Here is a 21,290-nt window from a genome sequence, read left to right on the forward strand (position 1 = left end):
TTGGAAGGTCTCTGGAGAGACATTATCCTTCCCGTTTTATTCAGTCTGAGCAGTAGAGATATGAATACGTTCAGCTCTGGAAGCAGTCTTTTTTCTTCTACAGATAAATTCCTAATTTTTATGAATCATGTGGACTTGAATTATTTTTTTAAATTAAAAATATTAAAAGAGAAGAAAGGCAGGAAATAATGGGCACGATTGCACGTTACGCTAAGATACGTCCCCAACCCAACTACCCAGGAATTAATCCCCCTCATAGTTTTTCGAAATCACACTGCTGTCTCTTTAACAAACCTTAAGTGAGAAGGGGGCGGGCCTCCAGAGTATCGAAGGTTCCGATTGGTCCGACTGGCAGGAAGTGGGCGGTGAAAGCGTGGCTTCTGTTGGTGTCCGAGACTGCAGGGTGAGAGGCCGAGGCCTGGCCGGGCTTCAGGACGGTGAACCTGTCGTGGCTCAAATCGCTGGAGTGGGAAGGAAGGGTGCAAAACGGGGTCCCTTCACCACTGTGGGCGCGGGGCCCTGACAGCCTTTTCGCGGAGGTGCAGCGCTCTAGCAGCCGGGCCGCGATCGGCGCGGGGTCCACTCAGACCGCCGGGACCGCGGGGTGGCCCAGAAGCTGCAAGGAAGGTGTTGCGCGGCCGCTTCCCGCTGCCCCGGCAACTCGGCCGACGCCCCCATCTCAACCTAGGTTCTTTTTTTCCCCTGTTCTACAGGCTCGCTTCCGGCGTCATGGCTCAAAGGGCCTTCCCGAATCCTTATGCCGATTTTAACAAATCCCTGGCCGAAGGCTACTTTGATTCTGCCGGGAGGGTGAGTTTGGGATACATCTGCTTGCAGTCCCTACCTCCAGCCAGGCCCTGGTGTTCAGAAAGGTGCTCAGTTTTGCCTGAAAGAAAGGGACGAGCATCCCCTTTTAAAAAAAAAAAATATATATATATATATATATATAATTTGAAGATAAATATATAAAATACGTGTCAAAATACGCAGTTTGAGTCCTAACATTTCTATAAATCATTGTTATTAATGTTAATTTATAACTGAAATAACCTCGATCGTTGATAATTTAAATTATAACAATTGGCGAATATGGCGTTTTCCATGTGATTTTGCAGTTTTGATCAATTTTGGTATGCATTTTAAAGGACAGGGGAGGAGTCTTGGTGGTCTGTCACATGTGCCATGTTACTGCTTTACATTTGTACCCAAATACGGCATGGTAAATGATGAGAGTAAGTTGGAAAGTGTGGTAAGACATCTTCAAGCTGAAAGTGCTAAGACAAATTAGGGACATAGGCCTGAAATTCTTCCTGCTATTGCCACTCTGCAGAACATCCCCACAGCTGGGGAAAGAAAAACTCACCAACAATAGTAAATTAATGGTTAGCACTTTATATTATAAGCCACTGAGTAAAAGAGAAGCTGGATGTAAGATACCAGAGGCCTGTGTTTTCTCATGTCTCTTTGAGTGGACATTACTGTGAAGAGGGAATACAGTTTTTAGAGATGCCTAGTTGGGGAATCCTCAGAGTGCATTAGGTTGGAAGAGTGATCTCTTTGGAGTGCACACACTTTTTAATTCTACCAGTTTATTTCTTCTAAACTCATCATGCGTAAAGCATTTCACATGAGTTATAATGGCTTTAGAGATTTCGGATCTGCCACGTCAACTTTATGTGGCTCTTTTTGTTTTCTTTAAAACACTCGTCACTCTGGATTAACATCAGTAATGCAAGTGGGAGGGATGAAAAGGATGGAGAAGAGCTGCGGAATAGAAGGGCACCAAAGTATGTATGAATCTAGAGTCAGTCCGATTTTTTTTAGACCAAAATTGAACTACCCAAGCAAAGCTTCTTACAATAATCTTGACGTCATATGGCTTCCTTTAGGCCATTTGGACCTGTGTTCTGTCTAGCTCTGCAGATCCTGAAGCTCAAGTATTTTGTCTTGTCTTGTTGGAGAAAGACATGCTGTTTCATGCTATCTTGGCAAAGGGAACGTTTGAGGATTTATCCTAAGGACAGAAGCCTTCAGTAAAATACAGCTCACTATTCAGGCTGTTTATGAATTAAATGCGTTTATGAATTTAACCATTTCCAAGGGAGAAAAAAAGATATTCATAAATTTAAACTCTGCTCCAAAAATAATAAAGGAATTTATTACCTAACACACGGTTTTGGACAGATTCCAGAAAGAAATGAGCATACCAGTTCTAAAATTGTTTAACGTTGAACATCAAGGATCAGACCCTGGAGATCTGTCCTCCTTAATTTGTTAACACAGACCTTTCAATAAGGAATTGGCCTGTTTTCTGGCATCTAAAAAAAAGGGCTTTTGGAGACTCTGCAAATTATTGCTAGAGTTTGAATAATTTTGTGGTCTGCCACAAGTAATCAATATTCTCAGGCAGGTCACCTTTATTAAATGTGGTTGTATGACAAATAGAAAGTGATTTCCCTTCCTGAGACTGAGGCATTCTCATTCTTGGGCTCAGAGTAAGGCCAGGCAAGATGATAAATTATCTGTGATCTATGAACAGAAGACGACATGTTCTCACATAGATGCACTCTTCTATCTAGTTGAGATTTATAGACCTTTTATATTAATATTGAAGTATATTTTATCTTATTAAATGTATTTTCAAGACTTGTTGAAGTCTGAAGCTCTTGGCAGAAATTGTTAAATAATGGGAGTGTGTCTGTCAATGTAGTTTCTTCTTCACAGTATGAAAGAAGGTATCATAGTGGTGCTTCAGAATAAATAATCCATTTATGGTTGATAGTCTGGTTTGCCTTATCAGAGATGCTCTTCAGAAGTAAAATTTAATATCTTTTATAACCTGTTACTGCCTTCTTACTTTTTTCAGTGTTAAGATGCCCTTTTTAAAAAATGAGATTATGATGCCAACAGGTAGTTAGGTTTGTTTTTATCATCCTTACATGGTGAAATAAAATGTTCGTACCCATGTGATATTCCTCAACCTTTCTGAAGTTTTACTACTTTGTAAAATCCAAGTCTGGGAATCATAGCAGGTTCCTAAAATTGCTTAGGGATACATTAAAGTGATCTTTTAAGACAGTTCATGATTCAGTGTATACAGAACTTTTCAAAATATTTTTCAGTTGCCTGTAGGATCATGATTATGTGGGCCTCACGGTTTGCCCAGCACCTATGGGCCTTCATATGGATGTCACTAACCCGCAGCCCCAACCTTAGTGTGCTTTTATTCCATATCCAACTTATTGCTTGTTATAGACCCTTGGACTGCTTAACTTTTTAAGAAGTATCAACATTATATCCCTGAATGTGAAAGATCCAAGGCACAGGATCTCATTTGATCCTCAAAGTACTTTTTGAAATTGGTGGGGCAGGTATTATTATCCTGACTTTATGGAAGTAACTGAAGCATAAAGAAGTTCTATGTAGAGCAAAATCACCCAGCTAATCACAGATAAAGATATAGGCAGCCTCATTCATTTGGGCAATATTTATGAAGCCCCTCCTTTGCGAGGCACTGTGCTGGGTCTGATGTTATTTCCACTCTGCCTAAGGCTCCTCATGTCCATGAATTTATTTTGATTTTCTTATCCTACTTCTACAGTTTTTAAAAATTTTTATCCATTTTCTCACAAATGGACTTTAATAAATGTTTATTCTCATGTTTTAAATAACAAAAGCAACTAGAGTGTTTCTTTAGAAAATTAACATCGCTGTAGCTTGAATGGCTAGAAAACGGCAAACATATTATGATTTGTGCTTAATTTATTAAAATGATTTTTATTATAATAAAAAATATTGGCTTAAATAACAGATGCTCCCTAGTAGGTGGAAACTACTGTATGCCAGTTTATCCCCAGACGTCTATTGTAGTATTTATTTACAAATTTTATGTAAAACATTTAAATTACAACAAAAGTATTTCCTGCCTTGAGTAGGAAAATGTAGTAGCACTTTTAAGTTTTATTAATTTGTTAAGAATAAAATGATTATCCAGTTCTCCCAGGCAGAAAAATGTGACCTAAGTGGAAATGAAGTATCCTCTGAATTTTGATAGCCTATAGTCCGGGAAGTTGAGTGGTCCATATTTTTTGATACTTGTTTTCCCTTTAATATCTACAGCTAACTCCCGAGTTCTCACAACGCTTGAACAATAAAATTCGAGAGCTTCTTCAGCAAATGGAGAGAGGTCTAAAGTCAGCAGACCCTCGGGACAGCACTATTTACACTGGCTGGACAGGTATGAAGTGCTGACCGTGAGCTGGCATAAGCCAGAACATTACCTTTGGAGAGCTGTCTGACAGAATGGGACACCCTTAAGTGCATCTGTACATGAGTATATTGCTTCCAGGAGAATACGGTGCTCTCATCCTACCCTGGATATCTTTGAATTTTTAACAGTGCCTACTGAATTTAGGGCAGGGTAAGCATGTTCATGGAATTCATACCTGACACAAATTTGGATGGCTGCTTGTGGAAAGAAAACATCATGCTAAACATTACATAGTTAATATGGAGATAGAATTTCAGTGGGAAGAGTTGGGAAGCATCCCAGAACAGAGCATGTGAAACAGAAATAAGGAGAATTTATCCACAGGAGAGAAACAGGGATCCACACATGAACACAGAGTGAACCATAGATTGCATGAACTACTCCTTTCAGATAGTCATCGCTGGTTGGTTTACATTCACTGTCTTGCTGATCATTGAGCTGGTGGAGAAAGTTTGGGAAGAAAGAGTCTATAGGTGTCAAGGAAGTGAAAGAGAGGCAAACCACAGGAAGAATGTTGAAGAACTTCAGTTCGTTTACTAATGCAGAGAGACAGAAAGATAGCTTTGTAATCTTAAAGGCGCACAGTTCACAGACTCCATGTTTTCCAGTGACTCTGAAGAAAGGAGGCAAAAAGAGGAACACGTTTTCAGCTTAAGGAATTTGATTTTAAGGCAATGGTGCTTGTCGTGAAAACGCAGGTTCTTGGGCCTCACAGTGGAGATATCAGTTTAGCAGGTCTTGAGCGGAGCCCAGGAATATGCATTTTGCAAGCCTCAGTGGTCCTGATGTAGATAGTGCTTTGTGGACTGCACTTTGAGAGTTTTTTTCTATAGCAGGAATTTACTAATAACAAACCTTTTAGGAATGACAAGTGATTCTGTCCTTACGAGGATGGGAAGGCAGATAAAAATCAGAATAAAATTCTACTGTCAGGGATGTGTAAGGCCATTATTTTCCAAAATAAGAGGAATGGACTAGTTAATGTTGGGCCCTCCCGCTTACCTTAGTTTTATGATTTCTGGGGATTTTAGAAGCTTAACACAAGGTATATTAAAAATGAGAATAAATGTGAAAGTATTTTGCTTCAAGAAGGAAGTTATAACATCTGTCATTTAAATGAACATTACTATTTTCTATTTAAAATTAGAAGAATTTGGGGCCCCTGGGTGGCTCCATCAGTTAAGTGTCCAACCCTCGGTTTCGGCTCAGGTCATGATCTCACAGTTCGTGCGATCAAGCCTCACATTGGGCTACACGCTGACTGTAGGGAGCCTGCTTGGGATTTTCTCTCTCCCTGTCTCTCTGTCCCTACCCCACTTTTTCTCTCTTTCTCTCAAAGTAAATAAACTTTAAAAAAATTGAAAAAAAAATAAAATAAAATCACAAGTATTTGAGCAAAACAAGACAAGTACAATGCATGGTTATCTTTAGCTTCCTCTTGATTTCCACGTTGTCTAAAGCCCATACTTACAGATCTTTTCCTAATATATTTGGAGTTTCTATTATTTTGTTATTCCTGGCCAGGAAAAAAAAAAAAAAGATACTGAGACAGATGGCTAGATTTAATTGCCTAACTGACTACAAAAAGAATGACTGAAATCTCTCTCCTACTCACTCATTCAAGTGAGCTTATATTATTACATATTATAAGGTACTTTGCTTTAGGAGGAAAAGAAGTGGGGATTGACTTCTAGTTTGAATTAGTAGTTTGACAGTGTTAGGAAAAAACCATCAGTCGGACCCTCTGCTGCCGGGGCTGGTTCAGAAACTAAAGGTTAAATAGAAGAGGAAATAGAAAAGGAATTCCACTCCAAAGCAAAATGCAAGTGTGGCTAAATGTTTTGGCGGTATCGGTTTCAGGTATCGTCTCCTTTGAATGCCAATATCCTTGAGCTTTTTGTCTTTAAGTATTTATGATACTTACTGCTGCCTCCTGAAAGCAGCTTATACAGCAAGTGTCTTAGGCAAATTGGCATACTAAGCAGTTTGGGTTGTTTTATGATGTAGCATAAAATCTTTTAGATAAATTTGCTAATGGCTTTGGAAGGAAGGATCCTGATGCCTGCTAATTGAGCACTGTTAAAAAGCCATTATTCCCACATAAAATGGACTGTCTCCTCCAATGTTTTCATAAGTAAAATGCTTCTGTCCCCTGCCGGTGTTCAGACAGTCTGAATAGCATAAAACTCTGAGTTGCATAAGAAACTACGTAATGTCAATTTGACACATGAAATCATGTCAGTACCGTCTCTTCCCATTGTTCTCTCTTGCCAAGTATCCTCTCTTTGTTATTGCTATTTTATTGCCAAAAAATGCATTCATAAACACTTTAAAGTAATAAAAACACTTGGTGGTGTGTGTCAAACCAGTGTTTACATAATTATATATTGATTTGTCTGTTACTCTTTGTGTTCCCCTTACTGTCTTCCATAAGGGGATACTTTTTAGAAAATAAGGATTCTATTTCGTTACCTTTGTTCCCCAAATTTAGTGTCATATTTTTATAAATATTGTTATTTTTGTTGCCAGCTTATCCAAAATTATATTACTTTGGGAACCACTAATTTATTATAGAAAACCTTTAAAACTTGATTACTTTCTTCAACATTGGTATTTATTGAGCATTTGTTGTCTACAGTGAAAGTTTTCACAAGTGATCATTATGTAGTTTGTATGAGAAAACTTTATGATTATTATTAACTTTATATATTATTATCTATATAATATATATATTATCATATATCTTTATATATTACTATATAGCTTTAAGTTGCCATCCTATTTTGTTAAGTTTCATTTCCCAATGGCAGCATGATCTAATAGTTAATGCTCATTCAGATAGAAATAGGATTTAGAATAGGGTTAGGTTCCGCTGCACATACCTGAAAAAATAAAAACTACAGTGAGTTAAATAAGTTAGAAGTTAATTTTTTTCTTCTGTAAAAGAAGGTCAGTGCAGTTCAGGGTTGATACAGTGGCCTCAGGATGTCAATAGGAATCCAGGGTTCCTTTCTTTCTGCTCCATTATCCCTCAGCCACTGGCTTCTACCTCTTGGCTATATCACTGCTGAAGATTCATGCATTACGTCAGCTTTTCAGGAAGCAGAAAGGAAAAAGAGGGGAAAAAAAAAAAGAATGCATTCCTCTCCTTTTTTTTTTTTTTAATTTATTTATTTATTTTGAGAGAAAGAGTACAAGCAGGGAGGGGCAGAGAGAGAGGGAGAGAGAGAATCCCAAGCAGGCTCTGTGCTATCAGCCTGGAGTCCGATGCAGGGCTCTATCCCACGGCTGTGAAATCAATACCTGGGCTGAAACCAAGAGTCAGAAGCTTAATCAACTGAGCCACCCAAGGGCCTCTCGTCCTCTTTTAAAGGACTTCCTGGAAGCCCCACTCAACATTTCAAGTCTACCTACTTTCCATTGGCTGGCACATAGTCACATGGTTACACTAACATCCTAAATGTAGTCTGTTAGCTGGGGTTAAGTGGATTTGGGGTAAAATCCTCATATAATCTCTGCTGTAAGTCCTATATAACAAGAAAAATGATTTTTTTATTGTTTGCACAAAGCATTTGGACAATGAGCCTTAATTTTTTCCATCTGTAAAAAGATCACTAACGTCTGTCCATTTGGGGGGACGTTTTTGTCTATAAAATATTTTGAAGTTTCCTAAGCAATACTTTGCCTGCTCTGTGTTTCTAGGGAGACTCACATTTGGAGTTTGTTTCAAAACACCTTTATTTTAATTTTGTTTTTATTTCAATAAGTAATAGTCCTTTCATAAAGCCTGCCACTGAAAGGAAGTATGATAAGAATGCCAAATCATAAATAATTTTTCTGGAGTCAAGTGTAACTTCTATCAAGAAAGAGGCTGCAGCTGGTTCTATGTTAGCGTTTTCAATGCTTGACTGAACAGTTACCTGCCTCTCCTTTTCACATCCCCTAACATTCTTGCTTGCTTTTCACAGGATTATAAAATCCTTCATTTGTTTGTACCATGCATTAATCCATAGTAAACCCCATAGTCATGTCTGTGTTTCTGCTTCGTGACTATAAAAAGCTACAAAGCTGGGCTTTCCAGCTTCATAATACCTCATTCATGCTATGACCAGATTTGCCTCAGGTGCTCACTTGGTCTTGAAAACAAGAGGGTTCGTGAAGAAGCCCATGTGTTTTTAATATTACATAGGCACTTAAAGCTGAAAAGTTGGACTCCCATCATTTTTTCCCACTTTTTAGGAAAAATTGAGACTAAGAGTGACAAGCTACTTACTAGAATTTCTGTACCTGTGTTCTATGTGCTTTAGAAAACATTGTGTGCATAATACTTTATTGGTAAGGGTGATGTGTACCAGGTTAAATAAAATTTTAAAAGAAGCAAGTCATTGCTTTAGAAAGTCCATTGCCTTTACAAACTAGTTTATGACTCAACTTATCTTGCCTTTTATTATAAAGTTGAAGCAGAGGATATAACATAGTGATGAGAATGGTCAATGTAGGCTTTTCATAGGATCCAGGCATTATTTTTACCAAAGCGCACATATTTACTCCTGTGGGTGTCCAGCGCAGTTTTACAATCTGTATTCCTGACTTTTACCTTTTTTTAAAAAATCTTTTTAAATGTTTATTTTTGACAGTGAAAGAGACAGAGCGTGAGTCAGGGAGGGACAGAGCGAGAGAGGGAGGCAGCTCCGAGTGCTCAGCACAGAGCCCATTGTGGGGCTTGAACTCACAAACTGTGAGATCATGACCTGAGCCGAAGTTGGAGGCTTGACTGACTGAGCCACCCATGCGCCCCTGACTTTTATCTTTTTTGATTCACAACAGAGAAATAAGATACCTTGACCCTAGGAAAGAAAGGAGGGAAGAATTATTCAAACCTGTACCTGTCTCATACTGACCAGTGAGGCAGCTATGGTAATAAATTGCTCTGGGGTCTCATGCTTATCCAGGAATGTGAATAATCAATTTGGTAGGCAGTAATTGAGAGTTAACAAATTATTACTGATGTTCAGAAACAATTCTGTAATTTAATAGTAAAATATATTGAGTAAGTTTTGGCTTCCAAGGGAATGAGGATCATCAATATGCAGTTTCATGATCATTTGACTGATAAAGGACAGGAGTAAAGATTTGACTGATAAAGGACAGGAGTAAAGATGAAAAAGGATTCCTATTAATAAAATGTTGCTGGGATTGATATTTGAATGGTAGGATCCAGAGCGTGGGCACATACGCCAGACACCATTCTAAGTGCTTGGCATTTATCAACTAACCCAAATCTCGGAACACCTCTGTGCTGTGGATACTCTTTGTATTCCCATCTTACAGATGAGAAAACTGAAGCAAAGCAAGGCTAAGTACCTATTCCCGGTTATATAGCCAGTAAATTAGAAAGTTAAGATTTAGCTCAGCAAGTCTGGCTTTAGAGGCCCTGTCTTTACCCCATGAGCGTGTGTGCCTGTGTGTGTATTTACTCTCCATTTCCACATCTGGGTTCACTCCATACACTTTAGATTGTATAACATATAAAGCTACAGGATGGTGTCATTTGAGCAGTGATAACATGATGATATTCATGCTTTACAAACATTTTAGAAGTGGCTAATAACTAGTCAGTTTTAAGTGTTTTAGAAAAAAATTAGAATCCATAAAACATGAAAGGAGTTTGGAAAGAAAGAGGGAAACAGTTAGATAGGCAAGAGTAATTACCATTCAAAAATCTATAGGAAGAAATTATTTGGGATGGAAAGATTTATGGGCATTTGCAGCCAGAAAAATTAAATCTCCAGCATTGTACTATAGAAGTTGTTTCCATGCTTCCTAATCCTGAATTAATATATTCACCATGGTTTCACGATAAAAATTAACTGGGCCAGAACAGCAGCTTTTCTTCATAATTGCTTGTATTTGAAAAGGCTTGTTGCGGATCTTCTCATTTGAAGTATCACCATTAGTCTGAAAACAATCAGTAGCTCTTACAGCTGTTAATAAGCGATACTTGAAATGAACAGGCCCACTTCTTCTCACTGAAATCCTCCTTTATAGAATTTAGAACACTGAAGTGTAATGCATCATGATATTGATGTATGACATATGCCAGCAACAAGCACTGAACATTATAGCATTCTTAGCTATAATCCTTTCCTGCTTTACTTACCAAGGGTTCTTTACAGAATGTGCTCCCAGCTTAAGCAGCAAGGGAAAGGTTTTGGTTCTTTAGGTGCCCCATCAGGAGGCGCTCTTTATGCCTGTACCCTTCATAGCAAAGGGTACGGACAAATAACAGACATGGAGGCCTCTTAAGAGCAAACCCAAAGGCCAGCTACTAAGTGGTCCTAGGTGGTGTCCCAGAATCTGTGGGGACTCACTTGAGAGCCTAATGGCACCTGCCTTTGGGTTGTTTGGGGTTTAATTCCAGGTAGCTTGTAGGTTCCAGGGAGGAAGAGATTTTAAAGTACCTTATAAGATAGAAATCACAAAACACTGGTGAGAAATTGTTATTATAAAGAATTAAATGAGCAGATGAAGTATTTTTTTGTGTTAGAAATAAGGGTTTAGGAGAAAAGATTGCTTCCCTTGCAGATAACATAGTAGAAAAGTTAAGTAAACCCAAGAGATAGCTGATCTCACTAGTGTCTTTAAGAAAGAATGAGGGAAGTGCTAGCCCTCATTTAATTTCATTTTTTCTCTCTCTTAACTATGATGATTCCTAAGGGAAATGATGATCAGCTCACACTTAAAAAAAAACACACACACACAGGACTCTAGGGGCTTTAGTTCTAAAAGACATAACCCAATCTTCTATAACCAACTCACAAAGTTAATGAGGCTAAGATCAGCATATATTTCCTCTTTTCAAGTATTCGATAACATTTTAAATAAGAAGATACGCAGAATAATCCCTGGAGTAATATTAACTTGCGCTCTAAATGCAAGTCATTAAAGTGTTTCAAGATGCTCTTCCTCTGATCTGCCAAATGTATAGCCTTTGAGCTACAGCGTTAGCATGTGGGGCTTAGTTTCTGCTGATACGAGACTTATTTGAAAGGATTCACTCTGGCCAGGTATCGTTTCTTTGCAACTTGATCTTTTTATTACATAACTTTTCAATGAGAGCCAGGATTTCAGTGTCTAATCTGAGCCCCAACCAAGTGTCCTTAACCTTCATGAGAAGTACCTGTGCCTCCCAGCCAGTGCTGCCAGGGCAAGTGGAAAGAATAAAAGGTGTGGCTCTACACCTGTTCATTAGAGCCCTTCACAGTGACCACTAGATAGAGAACTGCCAGAGTATCACCTACTTTCTTTGTGACCGCACTTTTTATGGTGTTGATTTCATTACACTGTAGGTTATTTTAAGTGGCTAAGATACAGGCTTGAAACAACTATAGGGTTCAAATGCTACCAGTGTGCTTAGGTGAAACACAGAACAGGCAGAGGATGTTGACAGATCAGAAGAAATGGCAGGAGCAAAAGAAAGAAGACCTATCAAAGCAATTTGACTTTTAAAGACAACACCAAGGAGGCTGGGCTGTGTTTTGTCATTTTGAGTATCCGAGTAGCTTCAGCATTTAACACAATGCCAGGCCCATAGTTGGTGTTTAATATTTGTTGAATTAATGAACGAACGAATGAATGAATGAACAGAGAGTGTCCTGCCATTACTATTCTAGCTACCACCTATGCAAACTAAAAACAGTCACATAAACAAAACTAGATGGAATGGGAAAAGAGTGGGATTCAATTCATTTCACTTCTGTTAGGATGTACAAGAGTCAATTACATCTCTTTCCCCTTGACTTCTGATCCAGTTGAGAAATGAACTTGGAAATTAGGTAGGGCTCATGATATCTGCTTTATACTTGGTAAAGCTAGATAGAGAGCCTGTTGTTTAGACCTGGATGTAAAGTGGGTTTCTTCCTTCTTGCCACCTGATTTGAACTTACCTCCTTAGACTCAGAGCATCGGATAGCCCACATATGGATTGCTGCGTGGGAAACAGAAGAGAAAAGAGGGAGAGCCTGAAGACAGAGAAGACTCCCAGAAAGCTCAAGAGAGGGCCCTGATGGCACATGTATAGGAAACATTTTTCTAGTCAGAGGAGCCAGTGAGGGTGGAGAGAGGCAGAAACATGGGAAGAAGAGTATAGTTCCCTCTGTACTTTCTGTCCCTTTCAATCAGCCATCAGACATAAGGCAGAGTGACTGTTTCAACACTCGGTGAAGTTCACAGTATAATGGAGTCAGGCATTTATTTAGTTACTGTGTGCTAGGGACTTGTGATCAGCATGATTCACAGTAACTGTGGAGTAGCTACTATTATTTCCATTTTATAGATAAACTTGCTTAGGCACAGAGAGGTTTAGTAAGTGAGGTAAAATCATACAGCTAGAAAGCAACAGAGTGAGGCTTCAGTCCCATACATCGATTCCTGAGCCTGTGCTCTTAATCACTACTATGTTGAAAGATTTATTACATTAATGGCAGTCTGAATAAAAGACTAAGAGCACTTCCTAATTTGATAGTTATGAAGCCAGGCACTCAGGGAAGGAAGAGGAAAGTATGATGTCTCCTTTTTGTAAAATCTATTTTCCTCTCGGACAGTCAGCTCTGGACGTGCATCAAAGAGAAAAGAAGACAGGTGTTCCGAGTGTTTGTTTACCCTCTTTCTTTCCTACTTCCCTGTTTGGGATGATACTATTTAATTAATGGTACACAACTGGTCTTCTCCCCATATTACATGTACTCTCAATGGGCAGCGGCTTGTGATGCTTGGCTTTCCTCTGACAGCTGAGCAGATCTGCTGGTCCAGGCAGTGTCTGCTGCAGGCTCTGTGGAGAGCACTGTGCACAGCAACAACCGTGACTAGGAATCGTGCCCTGAAGGCAACTGTAATTGTGTTGAAAAAAATAAACAGCATATTAGAAAGTACCAACATGATGTAAAAAGACAGATGATCAGAATGTGTGTGTTAATTAGAACAAACAATAACTTAAACCTTCATAAATCTGAAAGGAAAAAAAAACATGGTAGTTGATGAACTTGCAAAGTTTTGACTAGGGAATAGTTTATTTGAAACTCAACCATCCATCACCCTTCTAGGGAGTTCCTGTACCCGTATCGCTCAGAACTACTGAGACCCATCTTTGGGTGTTAGCTGAGCCCCTTTGGTGACTCCAGCAGTATTACAGTCTGAACACAACTTTTCCCACTAGATTACACGAAGAGAATCTTGAAAAGACCGTGACCTGCAAGCAAATACTTTGTAAAAGGACACACAGTGGCAAAGGTTTTTACATCCATGCAGGATGGTCATAAAATAAATGAATAATGTTTAAGAATAATCTCTAAAATGCAGACTCACAGACAAGTGTTTTTGAGAGTCATACATCTGTGGAGATTTTTATCATCTCCATATACATTTGAGACACACCAAGGTCTTGATTGGTCAAGATGAATAGGACTAATGATCCCTCAGAAATTCAAAGGCTTAGTATTACTTTGCAACAGCTGGCTAGATTTATGGTACTACTGGGGATAAGTAGCTGAGTAAGGACATTGCAGATTTTAGAAGTGTCCCTAAGCAGTTTATCTTCCCTTCCCTGAGTAGTAGCTACAGAAGGAAACTGAATAGAAAAACCTAGTTCAGAACTTCCATACTAAAAACCAGGACAGATTCCTATTATGGCAAAGTTTTCTTTGGTCTTCACGGTATCATTTTTTCTTTCCAGTAAATTAGGTTCAACATTCCAGAAACAGATTTCTAGGATGAACTGTGGGGGCAGTGCCAGACTTCCTGAACTTCTTATGCAGAATGACATCTGTCTCTGTTGTCCAAGGCAGTGCTGTCCTTAGAACGTTCTGCAGTGACAGAGATGTTATTTTGTTGTCCAGTAAGGCAGCTGCTAGACACCTGTCGCTATGGAGCATTTGACATGTGGCGAGTGTGCCTGAGAAACTGAATTTTAAGTTGTTCACTTTTAATGAACTTAAATTGTGTAGACACTTACGGTTAGAAGCTGTCATATTGGAGCCCCAGCTGTAAGCAACCAAACAAGCTCTAGGAGCTGTGAGCTCAAAGTAATGTATGTCTGGGCTACTTCTGGCCTTTCAGACCACGAAGTAGTTTTTTGTTTTTGTTTTTGGGTTTTTTGGCTTGCTTATTTTGTTTGTTAATTAAAAGCAACCCCTGCCTCCATGGGATTGATGAATCTTGCAGTCCACTTGCTCCGGAAGTGCATCAGAGAATCATGAACTACGCCAGTAGTCACATTATTCCCCACTCCTCTGGAGGACATTTATCCAGCCTTTCTCTCCTGAACTCCAGACTCCTACGTCCAGCTGCCTACCTGACCCCTCTGCTTGCATGTCTAATGAGCATCTCAAACCTGCACTGTACAGGTTTGGCTCATTCTCTGCCTCTTCCCCTCTGCCAGGCCCTGTGTTAGACATGCCTAGTGCCCACCCGTATCTGGTGTCCCTCTCCTTCTGAACTCCTAGGAGGATTTAACGTCTCCACTTCAGTGTAGTTAGGTGAGGCGACCTCACCTCTTCGAGTCCTGCGGCTGCAGGTGGAAGCAGCATGTAATTACAAGCCAAAGCGTGTAATTGCTGGTGTATTCTTCATACAGTAGGTGTCTAGGATGCAGTTCCCTAACAAAGTCCTGCATGTTCAGTCCCATCTCGGAGGACCTGGACTAACCCATAGGGTTATCTTTGAAAAATGCCCTTTTTAAAAAATACTCCTCCTCTACATAAACCAGCCATAGATGAGCATCAAACCTAAATTTCTATGTCTGGTTTTTTAATAATTTGAGCCCCCAAGGAATCTGTCCTTATTAACCGTGTCATCCCCTAGCCTACTCATCCACGTGGGTTTGCTTGGGGTAATTCCACTTGCTGGGAGCACTGTGCACTGGCTCATTTGAGCCTTCCCCTTTTGGTCTACACCCCATCATACCTCCTTCTCCTTGATGGTATCCTTTTTCCCCCTGGGATGAAGGGAATACTCTACCTACTTCTGTCCATTCTTCCTCTACCAACCCAGTATCCAAAGCTGTAAATAGCTAAGGAATGCACATGCCATATCTAAAGCATTTACTGACTTCACATGCTTGATTTTAAAAGATACTTGATTTTTTTTTTAGTAATGTTATATTTATCTGGATTTGTATATAAAATAGAAGGGGTATCCGTATTACAACTTTCCTGTTGCCTTTATGAAATGAAGTACGACCCACCAGAGTAGCAATAATCTCGTGTTCCTGGAGGAGAGTACTCATTACTTAACAGAATTAGTTATCCCAGATGTTTTATTGGTCACCTTTAATGACTTTTGGATTAATGGACAAATAATGGATTAGATTTTCCTTTACTCATTTCTTAATGTATCTCTCTTCATATGGATTATTTTCCCATTTAGAATATGTCAATAAGTGTAAGTCATATATATGAGCAAATCTAACAAGACAATAAAATTCAGACCAAAAAACCATTAGTTTTCATAACCTAGAGACAGTAGTTATCATGGAGTGGACCAGCTAAGAAATAGAATATTTTAACATCAATTTTATGTCAAAATCCCTCCAGATTTGGGGGGGGGGGCAGTTTTCTTTATTTTGTTTAACTTTTCTTAATGTTTTTGTTTTTAATTTATTTTGTGAGAGAGAGGGACACTGCGAGCAGGTGAGGGACAGAGGGAGAGGGAGAGACAGAATCTGAAGACAGGCTCCAGGCTCTGAACTGGCTGTAAGCACAGAGCCCGAGGTGGGGCTCGAACCCACAAACGGCGAGATCATAACCTGAGCCGACGTTGGACGCTCAACCGACTGAGCCACCCCGGCACCCCTCTTTTTTTTTTTTTAATGTTTATTTACTTCTTTTTGAGAGAGAAAGAGTGCTCGCACAAGTGGGGGAGGGCAGAGAGAGTGGGAGAGAGAGAATCCTAAGCAGGCCTCTCACTGTTAGCACAGAGCTCGACATAGGGCTCGAATTCACAAAATGTGAGATCCTGATCTGAGCTGAAACCGGGAGTTAGATGCTTAACCGACTGCGCCATCCAGGCACCCCCTTTTTTTCTTTTTATAAAGTACTTCTACAATCTAAAACTATTTTTTTTTATTTTTTTTAATGTTTTATTTATTTCTAGGAGAGAGAGAGAGACAGTGCGAGCAGGGGAGGGTCAGAGAGAGAGGGAGTCACAGACTGAAACAGGCTCCAGGCTCTGAGCTGGCAGTCAGCACAGAGCCCGACGCGGGGCTCGAACCCACGAACCGCGAGATCACGACCTAAGCGAAAGCCGGACGCCTAACCGACTAAGCCACCCAGGCGCCCCTATCTAAAACTATTTGAAGTATATTTTTACAACTAAATGCAATCAAAATTTATTTTTAAATGTTTATTTCGAGAGAGTGTGTGTGAGGGGCAGAGAGAGAAGCAGAAAGAGAATCCCAAGCAGGCTCCGTACTGTCTGCACAGAGCCCCATGTAGGACTTGATCCCACAAACTGTGAGATCATCACCTGGGCCAAAATCAAGTGGGACGCTTAATCAGCTGACCAAGGCGCCCCAATGCAATCAAAATTTTAAGTCTCACTTTAGTCTTTTCTGTTCTGGAAGAAAAGGTGAAAGGGTAGAAGAAGGAGCAAATCTCCTTTATCCTACCTTTTGCCTAGTGAACAATATAGAAGGAAATTTTATCTGCTGCTCAAATTTAAGTCCCATATACCCTGACTAAGTAGCACATCCTGTGATAAGAAGTAAAAGGAAACATTAAAAAGATTAAACTCCATATATCATCCTGTGTTGAACCTCATGACTAGTTTGATGGTTGTTACACTAGAAGCCAGTACAAATGTTCTTTCTCATTATATTAAATGTCATTTAGAGACTGGAATCATACGTGGCGAGTTTATGAATGGATAAAACTGTAATCCTCCCTCCCCAGCCTGGCCCTGCTCTAGATGCATATTATCTTGGTGGGTGAGAAGCATAGTCAGCCTTGCAGTACCATTTGACTTTTTCCATGAAGAACAAATTTATTTTGATAAAAATTAACATTTGAAAAGAGTTTTTTAAAGCATAGACTGAGACCAGGGCTGTGGGTATATGTAAGGGGACTGGGGTGCATTTTCCCTGCAGAGCCTTCAAGGTTGTGACTTTATTTCCCACCTTGCCAGTTGTCTCTCAGCATTCAGTATTTATGCAAAGGTGATGTTATATGCATGACTACTGCTAAAGGTTGGAAGAGCAAAGGATCAGCTTCAAGACATTTAGCCACACACAGTTCCCCCATTTTTTTCTATTAGGTCTTCTGGGGTGTGCAGTATTGATAAGTCATTAAATGTTTTTGACTTATACATTTCGTCCTATTTTCTGGACCTAGAGTCCTTTCTAGTAAGCTTGCACAGGAAACTTCTTCAAATTGGCAGCAACACTCCTCACTTGAAACCCTTTTCATCCATGGGTGTCTTGTGACGGAGGTAGACACCGTAAACTGCGAGGCACAGGGGATCGCTGAGCCAAAATACAGGGACACTGAGACCCAGAATGAGAAGGAGAGAAACAGCACCTGAGGCTGTGGAATCCCCAAAGTTGGGAGGAAAATTCTCTGCTAATCAAAAAGAAAAAAGATTTTTATCTAAATGAAATATTATGGACTGGAAAAATGACTACCTGTTTTTTGTTTTGTTTTGTTTTGTTTTTGAGAAATGCATCAAACCTTACCAGTGCAAACTTCAGTGGGTTTTGTTTGTTAAATATTTAGGCCAAGAGGAATTGTTGATAATGAGAGACAAAGGTTTGAAAAGGAAAACAATCATTGGGCTTGTATTTAATCACTTTGCATTTTCTCAGACGTCAGTCATGTCATTATCTGGCTGTGGTGCTTACAGAACTCAATTAGAGGAGTTCAGGCAGCATTGGGAATAGGAGGCCAAAATGAAAGGGTAACAATTTAAATGGATCGCCAGCCGATGCCTGGTGTGGATGGAGACGAAGCCATTTAAGGACATAATTGCAGAAGAAGCTCTTGACATTGATCATTTGTGAAAAGGAGATTTTTTTTTCTTACATACATGGTTTTGTACACTTAGTCGCAGACCTTCAGCATTGGTACATCCGATCATCAGCTTGTGGAATTACTAACACCAAGCCACTTGAAAGAAAGAAAGAGCAGACAAGGTTATTAACTTTGGCAGGAAATGAAAATTTGGCCTTAATATACATGTGAAATTGAATTGTCTGTATCACAAAGCTTTGGAGATTACCCATGCAAAATGAGAAAACTATCTAAATTTAAAATTGTCCTCAGTACAGTGAAAAGTAATTTTGCAGACTGCATTTTTACTGCACTGGAATCCATGAAGAGATTGGCTCTATTAATTTAGATTTAAACAGAGGCTCTGTATCTTCTAAAAATGGTAAATGAGATGGAAAATGTACTTTAAGGGGAGGAATGAGTTTCTGGAGATGCTGCAGGCAGGTAGGTTCCCTCCTCCACATCTTTGAGTCTGCCCTGAGACCAGTTGGCTTCAGAGGGAAGGCTCTATCTACTGTGACAGGCATTCAGACAACGCCTCAATTATATACATAGCCTTCTCTTGAAAGATAAGAAGCACGTTGAGGAAGGCCCAGAGCAAAAGTCACTGGCAGTTTTTACAGTATAATTTCTCAAGTGGCGGAGTCCTTGACAGAGAAAAGAAATTAAGGAGGAATTGAATTTATTTTCTCAGATCTCAAATAACTAAGTAGTTGTCTTATAATCCTTGCCTGGTGATACTGGGGTAGGGAATTTGGTTACTGTACCTATGTTCACATTCACAAAATTACCTTCCATAGAAAGAGAAATTGAGTTTTTCACTCCCTAGTCTTTGAATTTCTTTAGCTCGCAAGAATAAGTATTGCTTGTTTACTTATTAAGTAAATGATTATTTGTTAAAGAGGTGACTATTTGTTTAGAAGCATAGTTTTGATAACCTGTCATTTAACCATCAAGAAGAATACATTTACACACAGTAGAGTGCAGCAAGGGTTAATGATAAATTTAGGTTAGAGTTCATACATGGTCTCAGAGTTCCTATTATTTACAGTTGCAGTGATGAAGAAACAAGTGCCTTTGTCTGGTTCTTAGAGCTGCTGAGTCTAGAACTAAGGTCACCCAAACTTCTGGAGAGTTGACTTACATATATGTTATGGCTTATCGACAATAGGCACTGCTGAGTAGGCAGCACACCAGAATAAAACAGTGGCCCATTCTTCATCCTTATATTATTCTCTTGTTGCTTTTCAGGTATCTCTTTGCTTTACTTACATCTTTATGATGTGTTCGGGGACCCTGCTTACCTACAGATGGCACATGGCTACGTAAAGCAAGGTCTGAACAGTTTGACCAAGCGTTCCATCACCTTCCTGTGCGGGGACGCAGGCCCCCTGGCGGTGGGCGCTGTGGTGTATCACAAGATGAACAATGAGAAGCAGGCAGAAGACTGCATCACCCGGTAATCATGTTTCTTTTTGAGGATTATTATCTAGACGTCGTTACATATTCTGTCTGTATTAGCAAAAGAACATTTTAGTCAAGTTACTTTTCTCCCAGCAATAAATCTTACTACTGTCATTTGATCACTTCACACATCAGAACAACCATTATAGTTCCTATATTGTTGTAAGATGTAATGACATGGACACATACCAGATCAAACATTAGTTTAATAACAAAAATGAGATCAAAATCCTGGTCATGTGATGACTAATATAAGGTGCTATCCAAGATCAGTAATTCAAAAAACGTGCTTTATTTCCTATGGTGGGCTGGGTAACAGATGACAGACTGACCCAAAATTGCTTTTCTTAGGAGCAAATAACATGCAAATCCAGATTCTTACTTTTTTTTTGTTTTTTTTGTTTTTTTTTTAGATATGCATTTTTATTTTTTTTATTTATTTATTTTTTTACAAATAGTTTATTGTCAAATTAGTTTCCACATAACACTCAGTGCTCATCCCCAAAGTGCCCTCCTCCATGCCCATCCCCTCCTCCCCCCCACATCCATCAGTCCTCAGTTTTTGTCAGCATTCAAGAGTCTCTCATGGTTTGCCTCTCTCCCTTTCCCCCACCATTTCCCCCCTTCTTCTCCCCCTTGTTCCTCCGTCAAGTTCCTCCTAATCCTCCTATACGTGCAAACATATGATATTGGTCCTTCTCTGCCTGACTTATTTCGCTCAGCATAACACCCTCAGGGTCCATCCATGTTGCTACACATGGCCAGATTTCATTGTTTCTCATTGCCATGTAGTAATCCATGGTATAGATAAACCACATCTTCTTGATCCATTCATCTGTTGATGGACACTTAGGCTCTTTCCATGTTTTAGCTATTGTGGAGAGTGCTGCTATGAACATTGGGGTACATGTGCTCCCATGCATCAGCACTTCTGTATCCCTTGGGTAAATTCCTAGCAGTGCTATTGCTGGGTCCTAGGGGAGTTCTATTGTTAGTTTCCTGAGGAACCTCCACACTGTTTTCCAGAGGGGCTGTACCAGTTTACATTCCCACCAACAGTGTAGGAGGGTGCCCGTTTCTCCACATCCTCGCCAGCATCTAGAGTTCTCTGATTTGCTCATTTTAGCCACTCTGACTGGTGTGAGGTGGTATCTCAGTGTGGTTTTGATTTGTATTTCCCTGATGAGGAGGGATCCAGATTCTTACTTTTAATACAGAGCAGGGCAGCTGACTAGGAGCTTGTAAATTACAAAGCAATACTAAACTGTGGTACTAATAAACTGCAATTATTGTTTGACTAGAGTTTATTGAGCACAAATTCTATCAAGAAACCTCGTTCTATGCAATACTGCATGTAGTGCTATTAGACTCCACTGGGCATGTTAACATAGAGAGTTGCAATTCCAGGAAAGGTTTTTTGGTTTTGTTTTGTTGTTTAATAGACTTTATTATTTCTTTAATGTATTATTTTAGAGAGCATAGTGGAAGAGAGGAGCAGCGGAGGGGGAGAGAGAGAATAC

General features: G+C 39.6%; 1 protein-coding gene across 3 annotated transcripts in view; it reads left to right on the top strand.

The window, feature by feature from the left end:
• The first annotated feature begins 372 nt into the window (after positions 1-372).
• The window catches only part of LANCL1 (LanC like 1), a 38,356-nt gene continuing 17,438 nt past the window's right edge, over positions 373-21,290 (top strand). The window contains exons 1-4 of one of the 3 annotated variants that reach the window (XM_039249975.1): positions 373-403; positions 714-810; positions 4,120-4,237; positions 19,558-19,765. In XM_039249975.1, coding sequence (XP_039105906.1) covers positions 730-810; positions 4,120-4,237; positions 19,558-19,765 — 407 coding nt within the window. In that variant the 5' untranslated portion in view covers positions 373-403; positions 714-729. The other 2 variants (XM_039249974.1, XM_039249976.1) reach the window with 2 other exon arrangements.

This window comes from Hyaena hyaena, unplaced genomic scaffold (genome assembly GCF_003009895.1).
Source record: "Hyaena hyaena isolate Hyena2069 unplaced genomic scaffold, ASM300989v1 scaffold_353, whole genome shotgun sequence".
In the NCBI taxonomy this organism is placed as follows: domain Eukaryota; kingdom Metazoa; phylum Chordata; class Mammalia; order Carnivora; family Hyaenidae; genus Hyaena; species Hyaena hyaena.